Source organism: Biomphalaria glabrata, chromosome 9 (genome assembly GCF_947242115.1).
Source record: "Biomphalaria glabrata chromosome 9, xgBioGlab47.1, whole genome shotgun sequence".
Lineage (NCBI taxonomy): Eukaryota > Metazoa > Mollusca > Gastropoda > Planorbidae > Biomphalaria > Biomphalaria glabrata.
In genome coordinates this window covers 40505707-40528751 of record NC_074719.1, presented here as the reverse complement: position 1 = coordinate 40528751, position 23045 = coordinate 40505707, and the positions used below count along the sequence as shown (strand labels likewise).

Genomic DNA, 23045 nt, shown 5'->3' with positions numbered 1-23045 from the left:
ATAACATAAAATGAGGTACTAAGAAAAAATAAGATAAGATAAGAATTCTTTTGTAGTTTTATAAGGACTTCCATTGTTAAAAAATCATTAAGATTAAATTTAAATAAGTTTACACCAAAAGGTGACCAACTATCAAAGATTTGGTTGGCAAATGGGGCTTCTCGTAATGAAACGAGATTTCAGGTCATGAAATGGGGCTTCTCGTAATGAAACGAGATTTCTGGTAGTGAAATGTGGCTTCTTGTCAAGGTTGTCCAAATCTTTTGACCTTTTCAAACAGATTTGTGTACACTTTATTACTACCACACCAAATCTCGTATCAAGTTGAAATTTGGCAACTAAAAAGAGATAACTGTACATTTTCTAGTTCCATAAGCACTCTGCTTGCACAGTGGTAAGTGTATTGGTTATTGGTTTAAGAAGGCTTGACCCCTCGTGTTCAAATTCAAGTTGTACTACTTTTTTATTTATTAAATACATTTTAAAAGCTTTCAAAGTTACCTTCACCCGTATACCCCCTTCTTTCTAATCACCTACCCCCCCCCCTCCCAACATACCTTTACCAAATGGTCCAGACAAGTGATAGGATCATAGCACATTGAGAAATCTAAAAGCATGAAATTGCGCTACACAAAAAACGATTGGTAAAAATATTTCAGATTTATAATTGTTAGCCTACATCTATTACAAATTTGATCACAAGACTGATTAAACTAATTGATACAACTACACTTAATAAAAGCTTTGTTCCTTTTTTTTAAAGTTTTTTCTTTTTCTCTTCTGAAAACATTTTTTTTGTCCCCGTAGGGAGCGCGACACAAAGCGTTGCATGAAAACCATTTCAAGCTGTCATTACGTGAGACAGCGGTTAGGCCTAGAGTAGTTTGTGGTCTCGACCACAGGGAGGAAATAGTCACAGTGGCGGGCTAAAAGGCCCACGCGTTGTTGGATCCTATTTTGCAAGTGTCTGGATATAGCTATACAAAACTGAATACAGTTTGGAATGAACAGTCTTCTCTCATGTTGTTAAAAATAGAAAAACTTGAATCATTTTAAATATTTATGTGTTCTTGTGTTGTTCTTTTCTTACGTGATCACAGTGAAAATATAAAAACAAAAGGAAAAAATTCAAATATTCTGGAACAATCTTTTGAAATCATACACGTATGGATAGTATGTTCACTATACATTGATGTATACTATGAGATGTTATATACATATACATACATACATACATACATACATATATATATATATGGGGAGCAGAGGCTGAGCGGTTAAGCGCTTGGATTCCGAACCTGGGGTTCTGGGTTCGAATCTCGGTGAAAATTTTGAATTTAGGGAATTTTAGGGCACCACAGTCCACCCAATTTTATTGGTACCTGGCTTTAGTTGGGGAAAGTAAAGGCGGTTGGTCGTTGTGCTGGCTCGTTAACATTTGGCCAAAGAAACAGATGACCAAAACATCATCTGCCATATAGAGCGCAAGGCCTGAAAGTGTTAACCATACTTTTACTCTCTGTCTCTCTCTCTCTCTTTATATATATAAAATACATAATACGCTAATAAATGGTTTATCAATTTTAAGATTTCAAAAGAAACAAAGCGAAAAAAAAAAAAGGGCACAATATGCTGACCTCCTTTATTGTTTAGAATTAGTAGCTGCATATAATCTCTTGCAAGAAAACATCGTACATTCTCTTTGCTAGTTTAAAACTAGAATGTGTACCTAAGCGTCCTTACGTTCTTTTCGTTCTAACGTACTAATCCTGACTCAAACAGAGGTTTTTTCTGCTACGAGCACCAACATCTGCACGAAAACCACTTTTCTCCAAAAATTTACAAAAGACCATACGTGCGCTGAACATATTTAAAGCTATACGTAGTCCATAAGATGATTAATTTTAAAAATAAGAAAATAACTTGCTTTAAAAAAAAAGATATATCAAGTTTCAAGCTACGTACTTATACATGATTTTATAATCGGCTACGCCGCACGGAGTGACAGCTACCCAATCAACGCGATCTATCGAAAAGAGGCGACACAAAAGCGTCTGAGTCATATCAGCAAGGGAAGTAACGACATAATAGTAAAGAACAAAACATATACATACACATTCTTTGACCTTTGAGGATTAAAATTGTTGGTAATTATTACGTAAAATACGTATCCTAATGTTAATGTTTTTTAATTTCATGAATTTTGCAGTTATTTCTATTTAAATAAATGGGAAGAAAAATTTGCTTCTTTAAAACCTTTAATAGTATTACAATTTAATCTTCATTAAAAAAATAAATTTAATTGGAGCAATACCACACACAGTTCACATCTGTCTAGTAAAATACCTGGGCACGTTATTTCTTCCACACCCATCCTCTGATCAAGCTGAAACTTCGCAATATTATTCATCGACATGGATAAGACATGAAAACAATAAAACAAAAAGCAGTTAGACAATTAATAACTGGTAATTCAGTATTGTGTTTAATAGCAAAAAGGCAAACTGATACTTTAGTTTTCATATTCATGGCTAAATTTGTTGTGTTTAGTCCCCTTAAAAATTTTTTTAACGCTATTTCTCCCTCACGCATTCTCCGATCAAGTTCATACTTACAATAATTATTTATTGTACCTAACAAAACATAAGTCAATAAACAAAAATATTCAGTTAGTCAGTTAATTTTTGGTAATTAAATTATTTTGTTTGATATCGAATAAGGGAAATAACTTATACATAAGTGGTAGATGTAGTTTTAAGGATGGAGTTCTTCCACTTTAGATAACATTTTTTTAAAAAAAAAGATTTTTTTTTTTATTTTGCTTGTTTTACGTTCAATAAAGGGGCCTCATTTTCCATAGCATACTTTAGGCCCTTTATTTATTGTAACTCCCTTTCCTTCTCTCTCTCTCTCACATCCCCCCTCTTTCTTTCTCTCTCTCTCACCCCCATTTTTAACGCCCAGCCCATCGTAATCTTATTTTGATTATCCTGAGTGTGATGATTATGTGTAGGCCTATATTGTTATCATTTGTAATTTTGACTATCCCTGTAGGACTTGTGCTTTGTGACAAAACAAATCAAATTGTTACTTTTGAATTAATCTGGAATGAACGGCTTTAAAACGCCCTCCTCCTACACCCCACCCCCACAACGACACATACACACACACACACACACACACACACACTTTTGACCCGGGAATTATAAATATTACTTTGGCTTATCCGGTCCTCTCCTCCCCACCTCCCGCCCTCAACAAAAATATTACTTCTATGTACAATCCCGGACTTGTTTTCGGCTTCTCAATTCAAAATGGAAATATTTAATACTAGTCGACCGGCGGCGTAGCATACGCCGCTATTTTGCAGGGCCGGCCTTAGGCCACTGCACCCTATGCGCACTTTTAAAGAATCCGCACTTTCAAGGCGTATAAATTATTAAATTAAACCATTTTATAGCATAAAACAGATTTCCCGCGCCCTACTGTCGATTTACCAGGAGCTCCTTAAAATCTCCCGAAACTGCAAAAGATACCAACAAAAAGTCCTTAAAATATACGGAATATATAGACAAAAAATGTCATTTTGGGGTGTCATTCAGTATGGAAAACGCCAATCCTAGGAGCGATAAATAAAAACGACATTATGCATTAGCCGTAATTGTGTGATCTGGTGAAAGAAGCTTCTCGCGCCTCAAACTAATGAAGAATTACTTGAGGTCAACAATTCTCAAAGATAGATTAAAACATTTGGTAATTCTTGCTATTGAGCGTGATCTATGTAGGTAACAGAATTATCATGATATACTGTATGACTTTGCTACACGCAAGGCTCGTAAAGTAATTCTGTACGTAGTGAAGAATGAATAAAATGCATGGATGAAATTATTTTCTAATACAAACCCTTAAATTTCACTTATTGTCCGCTTCCCTACCCAAACTTGGCCCCGCGAAATCCGTTACGCATAGGACCACACAATTGTTAAGTCCGGCCCTGCTATTTAGTGACGAGTGAATATACATAGTAGATTACTTGTACTCTTTCAATGACTTCTTGGTCACAATGGTTAAGTCCGGCGCTGCTATTTAGTGCTTGTAAAATGTTTTACATGTTTCGGATGTTCCTTCAGAGTTGAAGGACGAAGGGGGATGGGAGCGGGTAGGGTTTGATAAATCCAAACGACAGGTCCAGCGCGCAAACGGCACGACCAGGCAGCCATCCGTAGTGACCGGTGAATACTTGTTTTCCCCCCTTCTTGTTTTTTCGTGGGGTGACTATCCGCAGAAATAAGAGAGTAATCTTTCCTTTACTTCTTCTTCTCGTCCAAACTCATGAGCAACGAAGAGAATTATACTTATAGATACTCCATGTAGCTTTTCGACCCAGCCACCTCCCCCCCCCCGCGACATACACACACAACTGCTTTCACATATTTTAGCCCTTTCTTCTTGCAATCTATCTATTTTAGCATCAGCACTAATTAATTAGCTTTTGAATTCTAGATATAGCGCTTATGGTTAGTTTTACTTTTTTTTTTGGAGGCGCGATGGCAGAGTGGTAAATCGCTTTGCTTCTGAACCGAGGGTCTCGCATTCGAATCCCAATGAAGACTCGGGTTTTGCATTTCGGGATCTTTGGGCGCCTCTAATGGGCAACTGACATTAAATTGGGGAAAAGTAGAGGCGGTTTGTGGTTGTGCTGGCCACATGACACCCTCGTTAACCGTAGACCACAGAAACAGATGACCTTTACATCATCTGCCCTATAGGTGTGAAAGGGGCAATTAACTTTTTTTTTGTTGACTATTTTGTGTGCAATATTTGATTATATGGCAAGAGATACCGCAGTTTCCGCAAACATTTCTTCGGATCATTAGTTTCAGGCTTAGAGGTAAAAAAAATTCATTTACCAAAGGCCTCAATTTAATCCCCCCCCCCTTTTCCATTTCCCTACACTACATTTATTTTGACATTGCGTCCTCTAAAAAAAAAAAAAGAAAATATCAAAGACAGTGTCTACAAAAGCAAATGTCGCGTCAAGGTGTGCTATTCAAGTTTACGCACAAAATGTGCTAAAAAAATGAAAGAAAGCTTCGTCTTGTAATTTTTTGATATGTCAGCTTTAAAAAACAAACTTATTGGGTCAAAATTGCGAATAAAAAATCGTTTCTGGTAAATTCTTTCGCGCGATTTCAATCAAGAAATTTTTTTAGTAGTCCTAGATCCAAGTTAGTGAAAAAGAAGTTTAAATTTGATATATTTTCTTCCACAGTACGTGGGACAAATATATACAGGTGAATGAGGAATTAAGCGCATGTAGATCTAATACTTAGTAAATACAGATTGACTTATTTTTGAAGGTTCAAACAGTCTTTATTTAAAATTAGACAAATTCTTTTTTTTGCATTGCTTTGGTATGGCGCAATGTTTCATGCTTATAAAATGTTCAGTGCGCTATGTCCCTAGTCCCTATCTCCTTTTAGATTGAATGTTTAAACAAGTTACTTTATCTAGAATGTCCAGGTCATAGACTTATATAGTATACTAGACTGGAAACCGGAAATAAATTCTTATCCGCGACTGATCGATTCACAGACCTATATATATATATATATTTATATGTACGTAAACTCTTTTTTAAGCGCTAAGGAGAGTCGCCCCAATCAATCTTTTCTGTCTTAGAAAAGTAATGATCTTTAGTTTTCAAAGTTTAGAAATGATGCAAAATCATTTCTCGGATATTCACGCAAATATAAGAAACAAAGCCTTTTCCTGTTTGTTTCCATTGAGATAATGATTAAAAAACCCTAGATCGAAATAATTCATGTTGATTTCAATTATCTTATCTACATTTAAAAAGATTGATTACCTAGATCTTTCTAGATAATGTATCTAAAAATTGCAAAATAAAAATTATGAGACGAGAGCACTCTTATTTTTGATGTTCAATTACTTGATCTAGATCTAAAAATTAAATTATTTGTTACATAGGGTTGAAAACAACAACTTCACATCTTTTAACTACTTTACAAAACAACGCCTTGATCCAACTTTCTAAAAAAATTTTCACGACATGTTTTGTAGTGTTAAAAAGCCTCCATGTCCAGTCTAGTGGTCTAGATCTATATCTTGAGACAAACTTACAATGCTTATGTAAGTTGGAATTAATATTGTGAAAATGACGTCATATAGGCGACTTGTAAATGTATGTATATGTGATACGATTACATAACGTATAAGCTTTGTTAGTTAAAAAAAAAAAGTATTTTTTTAATACTTTGTTTTTTTCATAGAGAGGTATTCAAACAAATGCCAAGTCGAAGGTGTGTGACAATGACATGTGGCATTTGTCATATGACTATTTACGTAAGTACTAAATAATTTACGACAGGTTTTAAAATTGTAACGGAAAATTAGTCAGTTCCACAAAAAGAACTTTGTTCAATTGTGTTTAATTCATAAAAATGATCTCAAAACTAAATGTTTGAAAGTAAATAGTCAACTGGGAAAAGAATTGCTTGGCTGGATGTTTTGTTAAATGTTCTACATTTTTCGGATGGTCCTTCACATTCAAGATAGTCTACTTCCTAGTTTAATCATTCCCAAGGACGGCGGGGCAAGGCAGGGGCCAGGATATGAACCCGGAACCATAGAGACAACCGAACGACAGTTCAGCGTGCACACCGCACGACCGGGCAGCCATGCATTGTAGACATTATGCTATATATAATTCAGTATTACACATTTTCGTTTGTAGCTAAATACAAAAAAAAAAAACAACTGAAATAATTAGGTCTTTGGTGTATCCGTTAAACTAAATAAATAAAGGATCGACAAGCTTTTTTGATATTTAATTTCTATGCACTTTTTAGTAGAGTAAAATGTACTTTTTTATGCTCTCCCATTCGTTGCTCAAAATAATTTTCAATACATAGGAAGCATTAGACTTTGACTCTGTGGCTTATAACTTATTCGAAAACGACATAACTTATTCAGAAACGTAATGAAGAACTAAGTATCGTTTTCTGTGCATTCCGAATAGGGAACTATCCAGTTACACAACATGAGGTCATGTTCAGAGTTAAATATGTTTAATAGTAAAGTTCCCCTTTCAGACCTTGTGGTCTATAGGGCAAATGATGTAAAGGTTAACTGATTCTGTGGTCTACGGTTAACGAGGGTGTCATGTGGCCAGCACAACGACCAACCGCCTTTACTTTTCCCCAACTAATGTCAGGTATCCATTAGAGCTGGGTGGAATCAGAGGCGCCCAAGGATCCCGAAATAAAGATCCCAGTCTTCACCTGGATTCGAAACCGGGACCCCCGCTTCAGAAGCCGAGCGCTTTACCGCTCAGCCACCGCGCCTCGATCCATCAGGCAGAATGTTTAAATGTTATCTTTTTCTGTAGCCCACGGTTAACGGTGGGTGTCATGTGGCCAGCACAACATCCACCCGCCTTTATTTTTCTCAACTAATGTCAGGTACGCATCAGAGACGCCCTAAGCATCCCTAAATTAAAAATCCAGTCTACAACAGGATTCGAACACGAAACCGCCGGTCCGGAAGCCACTCAGCCACCGGGCCTTCCTGACTCTACGTAGATTATGGGAAAAAAATCTCATAATTTTTTTTTTTTTTTTTTTTTTTTGGGGGGGGGGGGAGTTTAAAATAATGATTATACATATAGATTTTAAAATTTGAATTTCTTTTTGATTCTATAGTGTGATATCAAGTGCAAAAAAAATAGTGCATGATAAAAAAAAGTATAAATTATCAATGGACCTAATTCACCAATCGTAAACAAACAACATCGAGTCGCGTGCTTTTCTATCTCTTCTATACAAATTACGATCTAATTTTAATCAACAATGGTTATCACGTGACATTTTTTTTGCTGTTGTTTTTACCTACATTATCACGTGACCGTTCATTCTGGTGAATGAGGTCCATTGTGGATGCTTCCTATTCTGGACACCGGATACGCCAAAAAGCTCACTCTTTATGGGTTAGCCTCCATTTTGTGAAAATCTCAGTGACTGCTTGTGACGTTCTTCTGTTTTAGTACAGGTATCCTGCCCTAGTCCTGTTAGTACTGAGCTCCACTGTACTTGTAGTCTACTTCCAATCCACCAAGTCGTTGGCCTCACATCGCGAGATAAGGGAGTACAGCTTGACACAGTACACCTTTGAAGTCAATACACAACAATTCTACACATCATCATCCAGGTACTAGTTTTATTCCTTATTGAAGCTTTTATCTCCACTGACACATTAAAGAAAACAAAATCTAAATAAAGCTTTAGTTTAGAATTTAGTCTTTAGCCTGTACACTTCTGATAATATTTTACAAAGTGCATATCAGCTCACTTTGTCTATCTATCTATCTATCTATCTATCTATCTATCTATCTATCTATCTATCTATCTATCTATCTATCTATCTATCTATCTATCTGTCTATCTATCTATCTATCTATCTTTCTATCTATCTTTCTATCTATCTATCTACTATATATCTATCTATCTATCTACTATCTATCTATCTATCTATCTATCTATCTATCTATCTATCTATCTATCTATCTATCTATCTATTTATCTATCTATCTACTATCTATCTATCTATCTATCTATCTATCTATCTATCTATCTATCTATCTATCTGTCTATCTATCTATCTATCTAACTATCTGTCTGTCTGTCTGTCTGTCTGTCTATCTATCTATCTATCTATCTATCTATCTATCTATCTATCTATCTATCTATCTATCTATCTATCTATCCAGTCATTGGCATGCATAGACAAGATATAAACCAAAATAAAATACCCATTTTGTCAATTAAATACTAGTAATTGATTATTTTGTCTAATTCCAACAAAAGAGATTAAACATTCAGTATTCATAGATGCGGATAAGAGTTTCGTCCCCTTAGATAATTGAACGAATTTTTTTCTCCCACACCGATTATCGAATCATGTTAAAACTTTTAATTCATTAATTTATAAAACATAACAAAACATGAATCAATAAAAAAAATTAATTAACTTTTTTTTGGTAATTAACATCGAATAAGGAAAATATTTTCTATATTATTGAAATATATAGTTGTAAGTGCGGTGTTCTTTCCCTTAGATTACTTTTTTTTTTTAAATTAATTTTTTAAATATTTTGAACTAGGTCAAATGTAAAACGAATCTGTTCAATATGGAAAGCTCTTGAAGATTTTAATCATGGAGTCAAACTTGCACAAATAGAAAACCCTTAAATGCATCCTGGGTTCAGAATACATAAGTAATCAAATTATTGAAATAAACCATATAACCACGACTTCATGTCTTTACATCTGTCAGCACGGAAGAATGAATTTCTAAGATCTCGATAGCTGGCAACAATTGTATTTCACTGTGTGCTCCTTGACTTTGTTCTTTTTGTCTCTTTGTTTCAAAGTCTATTTCACAATCATCAATTTTGTCTTTTTACGTTTTTCTTTAAGTTTTATTATACCCCACCACCACCACAACATTTCTCTATATTGCTTTTTAATCTTTTTTTCCCCTCTTGTTGTATTTTATTGTTTAAAGAGCGCAAACAGGATTTTTTTAAAACAGAGAGCAGACTAAGGTGAGTTACTTATAGTGTGAAAATCCTAAACTGTACCATAATTTCACCATCATAATCGTCTTGCTAAAAAATAAAATTAAAAAACACAAAAATTCTTTTGACCAGCACTGATTACACTGATATTAGAAAATAGTGGATCCAACGGGGCCGCCCACGAATTTGTGTGAAACAAACTCACTTTTCCATTATTTCTTTTAATTGTTCGACAAAAGAATAAATTAATCTGTTTAATCTATATGGCTGTCATTTAGCCAAAGAGAACTTTTCATTCCTGGAACTAAAATAAAACACCAGGGGTATTGTGAAACTGTACACAGGGAACACGGGGAACATTTGGAAGGCCTAGCAGAAAGTCGATTATCGACATTTTGTCTCTTTTGTTAAATTGTTGATGGGATACTTCCTGCACATTGTGAGCTTCTGAGAAATCGCTACTATTTTTATTTATTGATTAAAAAAACGACTTATCGATGAAAACTTTGAAAGTCAACTTAGGCTGAAACTATGGAATGAATATACACTTTGTATTCATGGTTGTATTCATGGTTGTATTCATAGTTGTATTCATAGTTGTATTCATAGTTGTATTCATGGTTGTATTCATGGTTGTATTCATGGTTGTATTCATGGTTGTGTTATTTTCGCATGTGTAATGCACGATCGTAAAATAAGCATGGACTCCATGGAGGGATTTGTTTACGCGAGCTGTCATAGCAACCCCATGACGTAAGTCTAGGGACAGATGAGGTTTTAAAACAACGTATACGAACAGTAAACGTATCGATTAGTTCAAATCAATCATGCCATTCAATTTTTGTTATAGATCTAGACCAACATAAATCTGTGCGATTAGAAAAATTTTATGCTTTTAGCTTTCTCACTACGCTATGATCTTTTTCACTTATCTGGAACGGTTGGGAACCGGTTTGGGAAATAGGGGGGGTTAGAACGGTTGGGGATATCTGGGTGAATTTAACCGTTATCTTTTTTTTAAAAAGCCTTTGCATTTTTTATATGTATAATTTGTGGGCCGTATAAAAAACTCCGGAGGGACGCATGAGACCCGCTGGTCGTAATTTGTCCATCGCTGCTATAGAAGATAGTATAGTTATGTATTGTTTGTTTCAAACTTTTTTAAAGCGGCGATCTGTAAAGAGGACTAATTCAGCTTTTACCACCCTTTCAAAGACTTCAGTCAAGTACAATTTCTTTCACTTGTTCGCAATACCGAAAAAAAAAATTACCAATAGTCAAAATTAACTATTTTTTTTTTATTATTGACTCTTGTTTTGTCAGGTAAATGAAATAATTGTGCACAATTTCAGCTTGATCCGACATTGGGAGTTGGAGTCATCCTCATCATCAAACTCCATTTGAGTGAGGGCTTGAGAGGCTTTAATCCTCTCTTTCAAAAGCCCTGGACAGAAACCCTGCTGTCTTGCGTAGTGTGGGAGTAATAACGTGTAGAAAACTTTTTACCAGACAGACAGACAGACAGAAAAAGTGAGCCGATGCAAGCTTTGTAAATATTTAGCATCTAAGTAATAGTGTAGATTTGACATCAGTGTGCTAATAAACTTAAATGATACGCTGCGTCTCCCCCCAGCCCCACCCCCCCCCCTCTTCCTCACCCGATGAAATAAACCGAGACCAATCCTTACAGAAGGCCTTAACCTCTGACCTGCAACGTACAAACCTTGTGACTTGGCAACGAGCTATTGGTCTAAACTGTCACGTTGCAGGTCATGGTTGAGGCCTTCTATTACAAGTGGTCTCGGATAAACCCTGTTTTGGGTGAACATGGATAAGTGACAACATGTTTTTTGTATGAATATATTTAACATGGTCGGCTGCTTTCCCGACGACTTTGCAATACGAAACTTAACCTTGTTCTTAAGGAAGTTAAATCCTTTTTAGAATTTTTTTTTTCTTCTTTTTGCAGTGTCCTGGGGAACACCCTGTTGAGATCGGGCGAGGAGAGATTTCTGCAGATCAACACCAACGAGGCCTGGGTCTATTCCGCATTCTTTGACACAATCAACGACAAAAATTTGATTCGAGTTTTTGGCATACAGCCTCGTAATTTACAAACTCCGGTTTTCTGTTACTTGAAGACAAACGATCAGTTTACTGTCATAGAGGGAACTAGGTCTCTGCTGGTTGACGGCAATGGCAAAAGGTATACATCTCTACAGACACACACATACACACGCACACGAACATATTATAACTTTAAAAAAATAGTACACGTGCACATATACACGTACACATATACACGTACACATATACACGTACACATATACACGTCCACATATACACGTCCACATATACACGTACACATATACACGTCCACATATACACGTACACATATACACGTACACATATACACGTCCACATATACAAGTCCACATATACACGTACACATATACACGTACACATATACACGTACACATATACACGCACACATATACACAATCACATGTACACGTCCACATATACACGTCCATATATACACGTACACATATACACGCACATATATACACGCACACATATACACGATCACATGTACACGCACACATATACACAATCACATGTACACGAACACATATACACGTACATATAAACACGTCCACATATACACTTACACATAAACACGTACACATATACACGTCCAGATATACACGTCCACATACACACGTCCACATATACACGTCCACATATACACGCACACATATACACGCACACATATACACGTCCACATATACACGTCCACATATACACGTCCACATATTCACGTACACATATACACGTCCACATATACACGTACACATATTCACGTACACATATACACGTCCACATATACACGTACACATATACACGTCCACATATACACGTACACATATACACGTCCACATATACACGTCCACATATACACGTACACATATACACGTCCACATATACACGTACACATATACACGTACACATATACACGTCCACATATACAAGTCCACATATACACGTACACATATACACGTACACATATACACGTACACATATACACGCACACATATACACAATCACATGTACACGTCCACATATACACGTCCATATATACACGTACACATATACACGCACATATATACACGCACACATATACACGATCACATGTACACGCACACATATACACAATCACATGTACACGAACACATATACACGTACATATAAACACGTCCACATATACACTTACACATAAACACGTACACATATACACGTCCAGATATACACGTCCACATACACACGTCCACATATACACGTCCACATATACACGCACACATATACACGCACACATATACACGTCCACATATACACGTCCACATATACACGTCCACATATTCACGTACACATATACACGTCCACATATACACGTACACATATTCACGTACACATATACACGTCCACATATACACGTACACATATACACGTCCACATATACACGTCCACATATACACGTCCATAAATACACGTCCACATATACACGTCCAAATATAAACGTACACATATACACGTAGACATATACACGTACACATATACACGTCCACATATACACGTACATATATACACGTCCACATATACACGTATACATTCTAGTTTGAAGATGAAAATATCTTGCCGTATCTGATGCAGGCAAAGCCGTTGTCCGCAGGGGTCTTGTTGTTTTTTTTTATCTTTGTCTGCGCATGCCTACGGTGAAGTCGTCCTTATTTGGGCCTTAAATGTGTGCTCGTAGACCTTCATGGTACCTCTCTTGCTGACTCTTTCAGAGTCCACCTGCTGCCTGCTTCTTGCCTTTATGGCAGTGATGGCAAAATGACGCCCATGTTGATCTCTGTAGCGCTTTGGGGGGGGGGAGTAGGGGGGCGGAGGTTTCTGTTACCGTGAAACGCCACCCTACGTTAAGCCACCTATACCCACTTATATTTCTTATCTAACGATTATCTTTTAGCATTGCTATGTTGCTTGGGTACTTAGAATTACTTGACATCGAATTCATATTCAAAACTCTGATCGTGAAAATTGACAGAAAATACTATCGATAGACAGTGTTCCTTGTTCAATAAATAAATATTTGAATAGAACAAGTAAAGTATACACAAGGTTACAAAGAAAGTTTGTGTGGAAACACAAACTCAAAATCGGCCCACGAAGTGGACCACCCAGGCTGGTAAAAAGGCAGGTTTCAATATTTTCGGAAAGAATATCAGAATGAGATTCTATCAAAGGCAAAAGACATAGAAGAATGGAGAAAGAATGTTGAAAGATCATGTGTGGTGCCCCAAGGTCCAGCAGACTAAGAAATAGGTGAAAGTGAATGTGAAGTTCGATGTGTACCTGGCCTAACTGATGTTATTATTAATGATTATCTAATTGATCTTTTTTTTTATATATGGTCAATCTTTTATTCAATATACTACGGTGTATGTGTTTAAGTATGGAATGGTGTCATATATATATATATATATATGTGTATGCATTGATATACATATACATATATATATATATATATATACATTATAATATGAAAAACTAATTATTAATTGTTGTTTTAAATATTGTTCCACTTCTATGGATACTAAACAGATTTTTTCTCTTTAAAAATAAAAGTAAACATTATTTTTTGTAAATGTAGTACTAAGTATGACAGAACTTATATAACTTAGAAATAAAATTGTAAAAATACAAAAAATCTACAACCGTTTGCATATAAATGTGTAGAAATTATAGTTTATAGATAGTTCCATTACTAAAAAGCCTCAAATGTTTGTTACTATTAATAGTGAATAGTTGTATAAAAGGTGTAATTTTATGAAAACCTTAACACGGATCTTGAAATATTTAATACTTAAGAGTTATTAAGAGCCAAATAATCGCATAGTAAGTTTTCTAATTTTTTTTTAGCATAAGTACTGTTATACGATTTACTACTTTACACGCAAATATTTAATTATTTTTTTTAAATATAAAAAATATATTTATTATGCATACAAGTTGGACGAAAATTAAAACAACAATTAATAATTAATTTTTAGTGCGCATGTATAGACATGACAATATCTAAAAGAGATGATTTTAATTTTTCACGAAATGTCTTTTTTTTTTAGATTGACCATTTACAAAGCAATTAGATCAATTAGATATTCATTATTTTCTAAATATTACTTCATAACCTTAAAAAACATAAAAAATAATAGTACAATCGTCTCATAATTATTATTTAGCAATTTTTAGATACATAAGCTAGAAAGAGCTAGGTAATTAATCTATTTAAATGTACATAAGATGATTTAAATCAACAGATATGTGAATTATTACGTTCTAGGATTTTTGAAACGTGATCTAAATAGTTTTATATAGTTCTATCTATCTATATAGTTCTATATAGTTCTATCTATATAGTTCTATATAGTTCTATCTATATAGTTCATTATGAATAGTTCTGTGATTAATAGCCCATTCTAAAGAAAATCCGAGAAATGATATTGCGTTATTACTAAAATGTGAAAACTAAAGATCATTACTTTTCTAAGACAGAAAAGTTTGATTGTGGCGACTATCCTTACAGATTGAAAAAAGAATTACGAACATCGAAAATCTATATATATATAGGTCTGTGAATCAATCAATCGGGGATAAGAATTTGATTCCGATTTCGTCTAGATATAATATCTATAAGTCTATGGCCTAAACATTTTGCGCACAGTCTTATGTAGACTTGAAGGACTGAACTTGTGTCTTCAAATATAAAATATTGGCTAATTTTAGAGTTTTAGAGATTAATGACTTTGCAATGCTCTGCTAGTGGAGAGCCTATAAACATGGAAGATTGTAAAGTTACCTATTGTTTCTATAGTCTTGTCATATTTTTAATGTTGTGTTTACCATGACTCAGAAGACGACCTCTAAAGGGGACTAATTCAGATTATACCACCACTTCAGTCAAGTACTAATTCTTTCCCTTGTTTGAGATACAAAACGAAATAATATATTAAGTATAGTTAATTAACTAATTATTGTTTTTTTTTTAATTAAATCTTGTGTTGTCAGGTAAAAGGAATAATGGTGCGTAATTTCAGCTTGATCCGAGATTGGGTGTGGGAGAAATAACGTGTACAAACTTTTGACTAGACAGACACAGTGAGTTGATATAAGCTTTACAAAAATCATCGACCTCCCTCCTATCAGCTTGATTTAGTAGGAGTTGATTAAAACTTATATTACTTGTTTTGCCATACATTAGGCTACAAAAACAATGACATTTTTTTCTTCATAATTATTTTTTTTTCCCAGACTTCGTGTTGTAAGCTATGAATGTTGGCTGACCGATGGCAGACGTCCAGATCAAGTTTCAATAACATTAAAAAAAACAGATTCACCCACGAATACCCTGCAAGTTCTCTATCCATCTTTACCGCGGAGAAACTTCACAGTCTGTTATGCTATGCTATTCGACTTAACTAACTACTCGCAAATCATTCAGAATGTTGAGTTCAACAGAGTTCTCGGAGCTGAACATTTCTTCGTCTATAACATGAGCATTTCAAGCGCAACAGACGCCGTACTAAGACATTACCAGAAGAGGGGGCTAATGACAATCTTACAATGGCCGATGAACATCTCGGGTATTCATTATTTCGGCCAGGTGTTGGCTATCAACGACTGCGTCTATCGCAACAAGGGAGTGTCCAAGTATGTAGTCATTCATGACACTGATGAAATGATTGTGCCCAACCGTCAGAACAGCTGGAAAGAGTTAATCGATCAAATCAACGACAATTTCGATCAAATCAACGACAATTCGACCAGTCATGAGACGCTGGGTACTTATATCTTTGAGACCACTTGCTTCCAGGACAGACCGAAAGGTTCACTTTGGTCCGAAATCAAACGCAACTATTCAATCAGTGATGAAATGGAAAATTTTTTTGAGAAGTACTCTCTCACTGCGTTTACGGATCTTTTACGTTTGAACACAGTTTGGGCGGGCACTAGACAGAAGTCAATAGTCAGGCCAGATCTGGTCTTGTTCCCTGATATACACTTGACCACCACTCATCGAGGGTCAGCCACACAGGTGGTTGTCAATCATAGTCTGGCCCTAGTCCATCATCAGAGAAAGTGGTCAGTATCGCCGTCTGACATACTGGAGGTCACAGCTCTAAGATTTAAAGACAAAGTGATACCGTTAGTTAATGAGACGTATTTAAAGCTGATTAAAGGTCACATAATTCAGTAATGTTATTGAGATCGTCTACAGCGGTGCCACTACAAGGGTGCTGACTGCATCACGTGATATCCATGACGAGGTGACGCCGGAGTGAACTTTTTTTTTTCGTACGCCCGAAAAGAATGTAGAGAGTTGAATTTAGATTTCTGTTTAACTGCCAAAAAAGTATTTATAAAGTGGAATTTAGATTCCTGTTAAAACAAAAAAAAAGCAAGAGTTATATAGTTGAATTTAGATTCCTGTTAAACCGACAGAAAAGTAATAATAATAATAATAATTTTATTTATAAAGCGCTGTTAACAAACAAAATGTAGGCTCAAGGCGCTGTAACAACATTACAAACAAAAACACGAGAGCTAAAATGACAGTTAATCTAAAAAAGTTTTAAACAGATAGGTCTTAATGTTCTTCTTAAAAGTGGTGTAGCATGTTGTATGACTGAGATCAATGGGGAGTGAGTATTTATAAAGTGGAATTTAGATTCCTGTTAAACCGCTAAAAAGTATTTATAAAGTTAAATTTATATTCCTGTTAATCCTCCAAAAAGTATTGGTAGAGTTGAATTTAGATTCCTGTTAAGCGGCCAAAAGTATTTATAAAGTTGAATTTAGATTTCGGTTACACCGCCAAAAATAGTATTTATGGAGTTGAATTTAAATTCCGGATAAATCGCAATATATATATATATATATATATATATATATATATATATATATATATATATATATATATATATATATATATATATATATATATATATTAATAGAGTTGATTTAAGATTCCTGTTAAACCACCAAAAACAGTATTTATAGAGTTGAATTTAGATTCCTGTTAAACCTTTTAGTAACGATTGATTTCATATCAAACGCTTACTTTGACGAGTCTGATTGGGGGAAACATAGAACATTTGCTAACCGCTCCTGGTGATACAAAATCTAGCGACTCCTCCGGATATAGACTCTTGATTTGACAAACCAATGCATTGATGACAAAACTCAAAGTTCTTTTAGGTAATCGCAAACGCATTTAAAAACATAACAGAAGTACACACCTCCCTTCCCTTCAACTAAATCTCTTTTTCACCAATCGCTAGTCCATCAGAGTATTTAATTTGCCCTAATATATATTTTTGTACGCACCTGATGGAAGCTAGGGGATATGTAAAGCGTTCATGCACTTTTTAATTAATTGGCATTACAGAGCTTAAATGTATCTATCTAAGTATGTATGTATGTATGTGTTACAAATGAAATGAGGTTGCTTGTAAGAGTACCCCATGTTACATATTAATGGGGATTGATTCTAAAAGAGCACCCCACTCAATATAACAAAATTTTGATCAATTAATTTACCTATTAGCGGGTATAGCTAAAAATATTCAATTAGAATTATAGCTAGATTTAGGTATTTAGATCAAAAGGTCAGTGTTAAGTGTGCTGGCACGTTCGTCCAAAGGTGTGCTTGTCCCTTCTTGTACTGCCTAGGTTATTAGGTATAACCTCCAGGTATACAATTCAACTAATGTATGCAACAAAAGACTTTACAAAGTCGCAGGTAAACATATTTACAAAGTTTATTTACATGAGAAAAATAATTGGCCATCAACTCACAGGCCGACACAACAAAAAGTAAACAAAAGATACTCAAAAATAATATGGCACACAGCCCTAGTCATATGTTACATTATCGTCACATTCTGGTTATCAAAAATACAGGTCACAGGCCTCAGGTCAACACATGACCACTTTTGACCACTGGGTTACAAACTTCCGGCTTACACAGCCAACTGAAGGTCACAGGCCTCAGGTCGAAACACGACCACTTTTGGCTACACTATGGTTACAGGCTTCAGGCTTACACTAGCCACTTTTAGCCAAAAATAACAACAAAATGGTCATGATGAACTATAGGCTTCAGGGAAACCTATGAGCCTACAAGCTTCATAGAATCCCACCTATAGCCATCCGTTTGGTAAAGCCCATCTGATGATTCAATACGGATTGAATCCCTCAGAGACAAGGCTATAAAAATATGTAAAGTCCATCTGATGATTCAATACAGGTTGAATCCCTCAGAAAAAGGTTACAAAAATATGTCACGTTTGGGAGTACCCCAGTGTCACCGTGTGATTTTATAATCTTATGAATGTGGCTGTGGTTATCAATGTAGGCGTGGTGGTGACATTGGGTTCTTATTACAAATCACTGAATAATGAAATGACGCTGGGTGTAGCAGACACAATAAGTTTAATATAACACCACATAGTGAATACACCATACAATTCGACCTAGGAATGGTCAGTATTAATCCAACAGTAATATACGAATATCACAACTTAGTACTTATTCTATAACCAACTACTTTAAACATCTAACTCTACTGCTTATATCTTAAGTGACTCAATACAAGTGCTTGCTACAAGATCTCTATGTGGACTGCCTGCCTTTAACTCTCTGGTTCACCTAAGGTCAAAAGTGTTCACCTTAGTGCAACATGGGTTGTGAATAAGATTCACAATATGGAATTAACATACACAATACAGAATTAGGGTTTCTACTCTATGGCACCAACTTTGAGGTGGTGACATTACCTATCACCCCCATTTTGAAAAAAAATTTGAAGAAATTTTTTTCAGCTTGACGACATAATTATCATAAGTAGGATCAATTGGAATTCTTGGGATCTATGAAATGTTCAATTGCTGAGTTCAAATAGAACTACAACCTTGCAATAAAATATATAATATGACAGTGTTACACAAAATATTTGCTGAATCAAAAAAATTCATACAAGGGCAAAATTCTCTAATTCATCATATTCTTGTAAGGCAATTCAAATAATTCTGTGAGTCAAATACTTAACATCCCAAATAATTCTTTACATGTAGTTCTAATATGTACATCAATGTTCAAATGTGTTCAATATTTACAAGTCTTTTTCATAATAATATGTGCAAAGTGTGACAAAAATTTCAATGACAATCTCCTATGTCACAATGTGAAAAATTAATACAAGTTTTTTATTCACAATATCTATTTATAAAAAATCTTTGACACTATAGAAATGTTAGAAGTCTGTTTTGTTTTTTTTAACACCAATAGTACAATATGTACAAATCATGTAGAAAATGTTACAAGTAAGTCTCAATATGTAAGTGATAAGTATAGAAAAATTCAAAATATGTGTCAAAATTCAACATCAAATTGATTAATGATCATTGTTACAAATTCAATGTATCTGTTTACTTCAATATGAGGTTTGACATCTCCATAAAAAATTGTTGTGCATTAATATTACACAAGTAAATATGTATAATTCAAGTATCAAAATATTGGATCAAAAATATGAACATCAAATCAAAATAAATATCTTTCATAGTGCTTGTTGCATGCACCTTATGTTTCAATTAAGTATTTCTCCATATGACAGTTCAAATAATTTGTAGCTAGTAATGGCAAAAGTTTAATGTTACATTGTTTATCAAATAATTATTGTGTACAAAGTTCAAAAAACTCTTTTGTCAAAAAAAATTTAACTGAGAAAATGTGTCAGTTGTGATACAATCTTTGAGTTTACATTAGTTTGTTCAAGCATATACATACAAGCATAACATCCTACTAGTTTAGTTGTATTCATTTTAATTTTGTAGGCGTGGGTTCAAATCCCACTTCTGACACCATTAAATGTCACAGTGTGATTTTATAATCTTATGAATGTGGCTGTGGTTATCAATGTAGGCGTGGTGGTGACATTGGGTTCTTATTACAAATCACTGAATAATGAAATGACGCTGGGTGTAGCAGACACAATAAGTTTAATATAACACCACATAGTGAATACACCATACAATTCGACCTAGGAATGGTCAGTATTAATCCAACAGTAATATACGAATATCACAACTTAGTACTTATTCTATAACCAACTACTTTAAACATCTAACTCTACTGCTTATATCTTAAGTGACTCAATACAAGTGCTTGCTACAAGATCTCTATGTGGACTGCCTGCCTTTAACTCTCTGGTTCACCTAAGGTCAAAAGTGTTCACCTTAGTGCAACATGGGTTGTGAATAAGATTCACAATATGGAATTAACATACACAATACAGAATTAGGGTTTCTACTCTATGGCACCAACTTTGAGGTGGTGACACCCAGGATGCAGAACATTAGGGTAAAAATATACTGCCTGGAAATCACTTTTGTGGCTATATCTATTAATAAATACATTATATAAAATACAATAATACTAAAGACATACCTAGCCCAAAGATCTCCAGAGCAGGGCACCCTTCACACGACCACTAACAGAAAAAATACTATACACAACACAGGTCAAGTGGTCAAGCTGGTAACTCAGGAGCAAGTGGCAACTAAACACAGTTTGCAAGGCCTTTTATAAACTACATAAGGGGAATCACTCCTAACTATACAAGTAATCAAAAAAAGTTAGTTCCCCATTATGTCACAGTATGTATGTATGTATGTATGTATGTATGTATGTATGTATGTATGTATCTCTCTATCTAAGTATCTATGTATCTATCTATGTATCTATTTATCTATGTATGTATGTATGTATGTATGTATGTATGTATGTATGTATGTATGTATCTATCTATCTATCTATCTATCTATCTATCTATCTATCTATCTATCTATCTATCTTTTTCTATCCATTCATCCATTCATCTATTTATTCATCTATCTATCTGTCTTTATGTCCATCTATTCGCATCTGTCTATTTTATCTATCTGTCTGTCTGTGTTTTTCTATATTTAATCTTCTATGTGTGTGTATGGGTGTGTGTATGCATGTTTTGCTTTTGTGTTTTCAAAGCGAAAATTGACAGGTTACATAAATAAATACAAATACAACTATTTCATCAACAAACTCTTAACCAAAAAAATAAATAATAATTAACTACTTAGTTTTCGCTAACCATTCACGATACATTCTTTTTAAATCATTTGTTTCTCAGATGTAAATGATATTGTGAGTAATATAAAACATCAGTTTTGTATCGTAGATAACAATTTACCTACTATGGAACAAAAATACAAAAAGGCATAAGTGAAGATAATAAAAGAATCGGAAGAGCTCTATTCAATGTAGTAGATTATGATATTATCCCTGGTCTATCGGATCATGAGATCATAAAAATAAACAGTCAGATAAAAGCAGTAGCCAATATAAAACCCATATGAAAAATCATACTTTGAAACCAATGCAACCTAACACAACTACAATAAGCTGCATTAAACTTCCAACAAATATTCTTATAAGAAAAGACATTAACCAACCAGTCAATGACCTCTGGAATTTCATAAAAACTATAATAAAAACATTATTGTTATATCTTTTAACCAGGGCAGAATACCAAGGGACTGGAAAGAAGCTAATGTCACCCCCCCCCCTATTTAAAAAAGGAGAAAAAAAATCAGACCCAGGAAACTACAGACCAGTATCACTTACCAGCATCAAATGTAAAATCATAGAACACATAATATTTAGCAACATCATAAACCACTTAGATAAACATAATGTCCTCATACTAACATGGCTTTAGGAAATATATATCATGTGAAACACAACTAATAGTGTTAATTGATGATTTTTCAAAAGGTTTAGATAACAGTGAACAAATAGATGCTATCTTACTAGATTTTTTCAAAGCTTTTGACAAAGTTCACAACCATTGTTTGCTTAGAAAATTAAAATATTTTGGCATTGATGGTCCATTGCATCCGTGGATTAAAGATTTTCTGGTAGGGAGAGAACAAACTGTAATAATAAATGGCTCTAAATCAGTGGTTCCCAAACTTTTTTTGTTTCGTAGACCCCTTGCCATGGTTTCTGATTTTTGGTAGACCCCCAGCTTAACTTATATTGCATTTTTGCAAATTCATTAACGTTTTTAAAACTAATTTCTAAATGTAGTGAGTCTCAGGGTGAAAAAGTAATTTTAAGCTGCATTTGAAGTTATACAGATGTCATTTTTATTGATAAAATTTAAATTTAAACCAAATAAAACAACAAAATATATATTTCTTGAATCATCGAACACACTGGAAGTGTTTTTTTTTTTTTTTTTTGTAGGCTCATCATCCGTTGCTACGGATATTATGTTTCATAT

General features: G+C 34.4%; 1 protein-coding gene across 3 annotated transcripts; it reads left to right on the top strand.

Moving 5' to 3' along the window:
• Positions 1-1036: 1036 nt before the first annotated feature.
• Positions 1037-19496, top strand: LOC129928273 (beta-1,4-galactosyltransferase galt-1-like). Of its 3 annotated transcripts, none has more exons than XM_056041898.1 (5): positions 1037-1164; positions 6294-6366; positions 8066-8229; positions 11568-11804; positions 15971-19496. In XM_056041898.1, the coding sequence occupies exons 2-5, from the start codon at positions 6310-6312 to the stop codon at positions 16914-16916; spliced, it is 1404 nt and encodes a 467-aa protein (XP_055897873.1). In that variant the 5' UTR covers positions 1037-1164; positions 6294-6309; the 3' UTR covers positions 16917-19496. The 3 variants fall into 3 exon arrangements, with proteins under 3 accessions (XP_055897873.1, XP_055897872.1, XP_055897871.1); XM_056041897.1 differs by lacking the exon at positions 1037-1164 and adding an exon at positions 1939-2143; XM_056041896.1 differs by lacking the exon at positions 1037-1164 and adding an exon at positions 1940-2147.
• The last annotated feature ends 3549 nt before the right edge of the window (positions 19497-23045 follow it).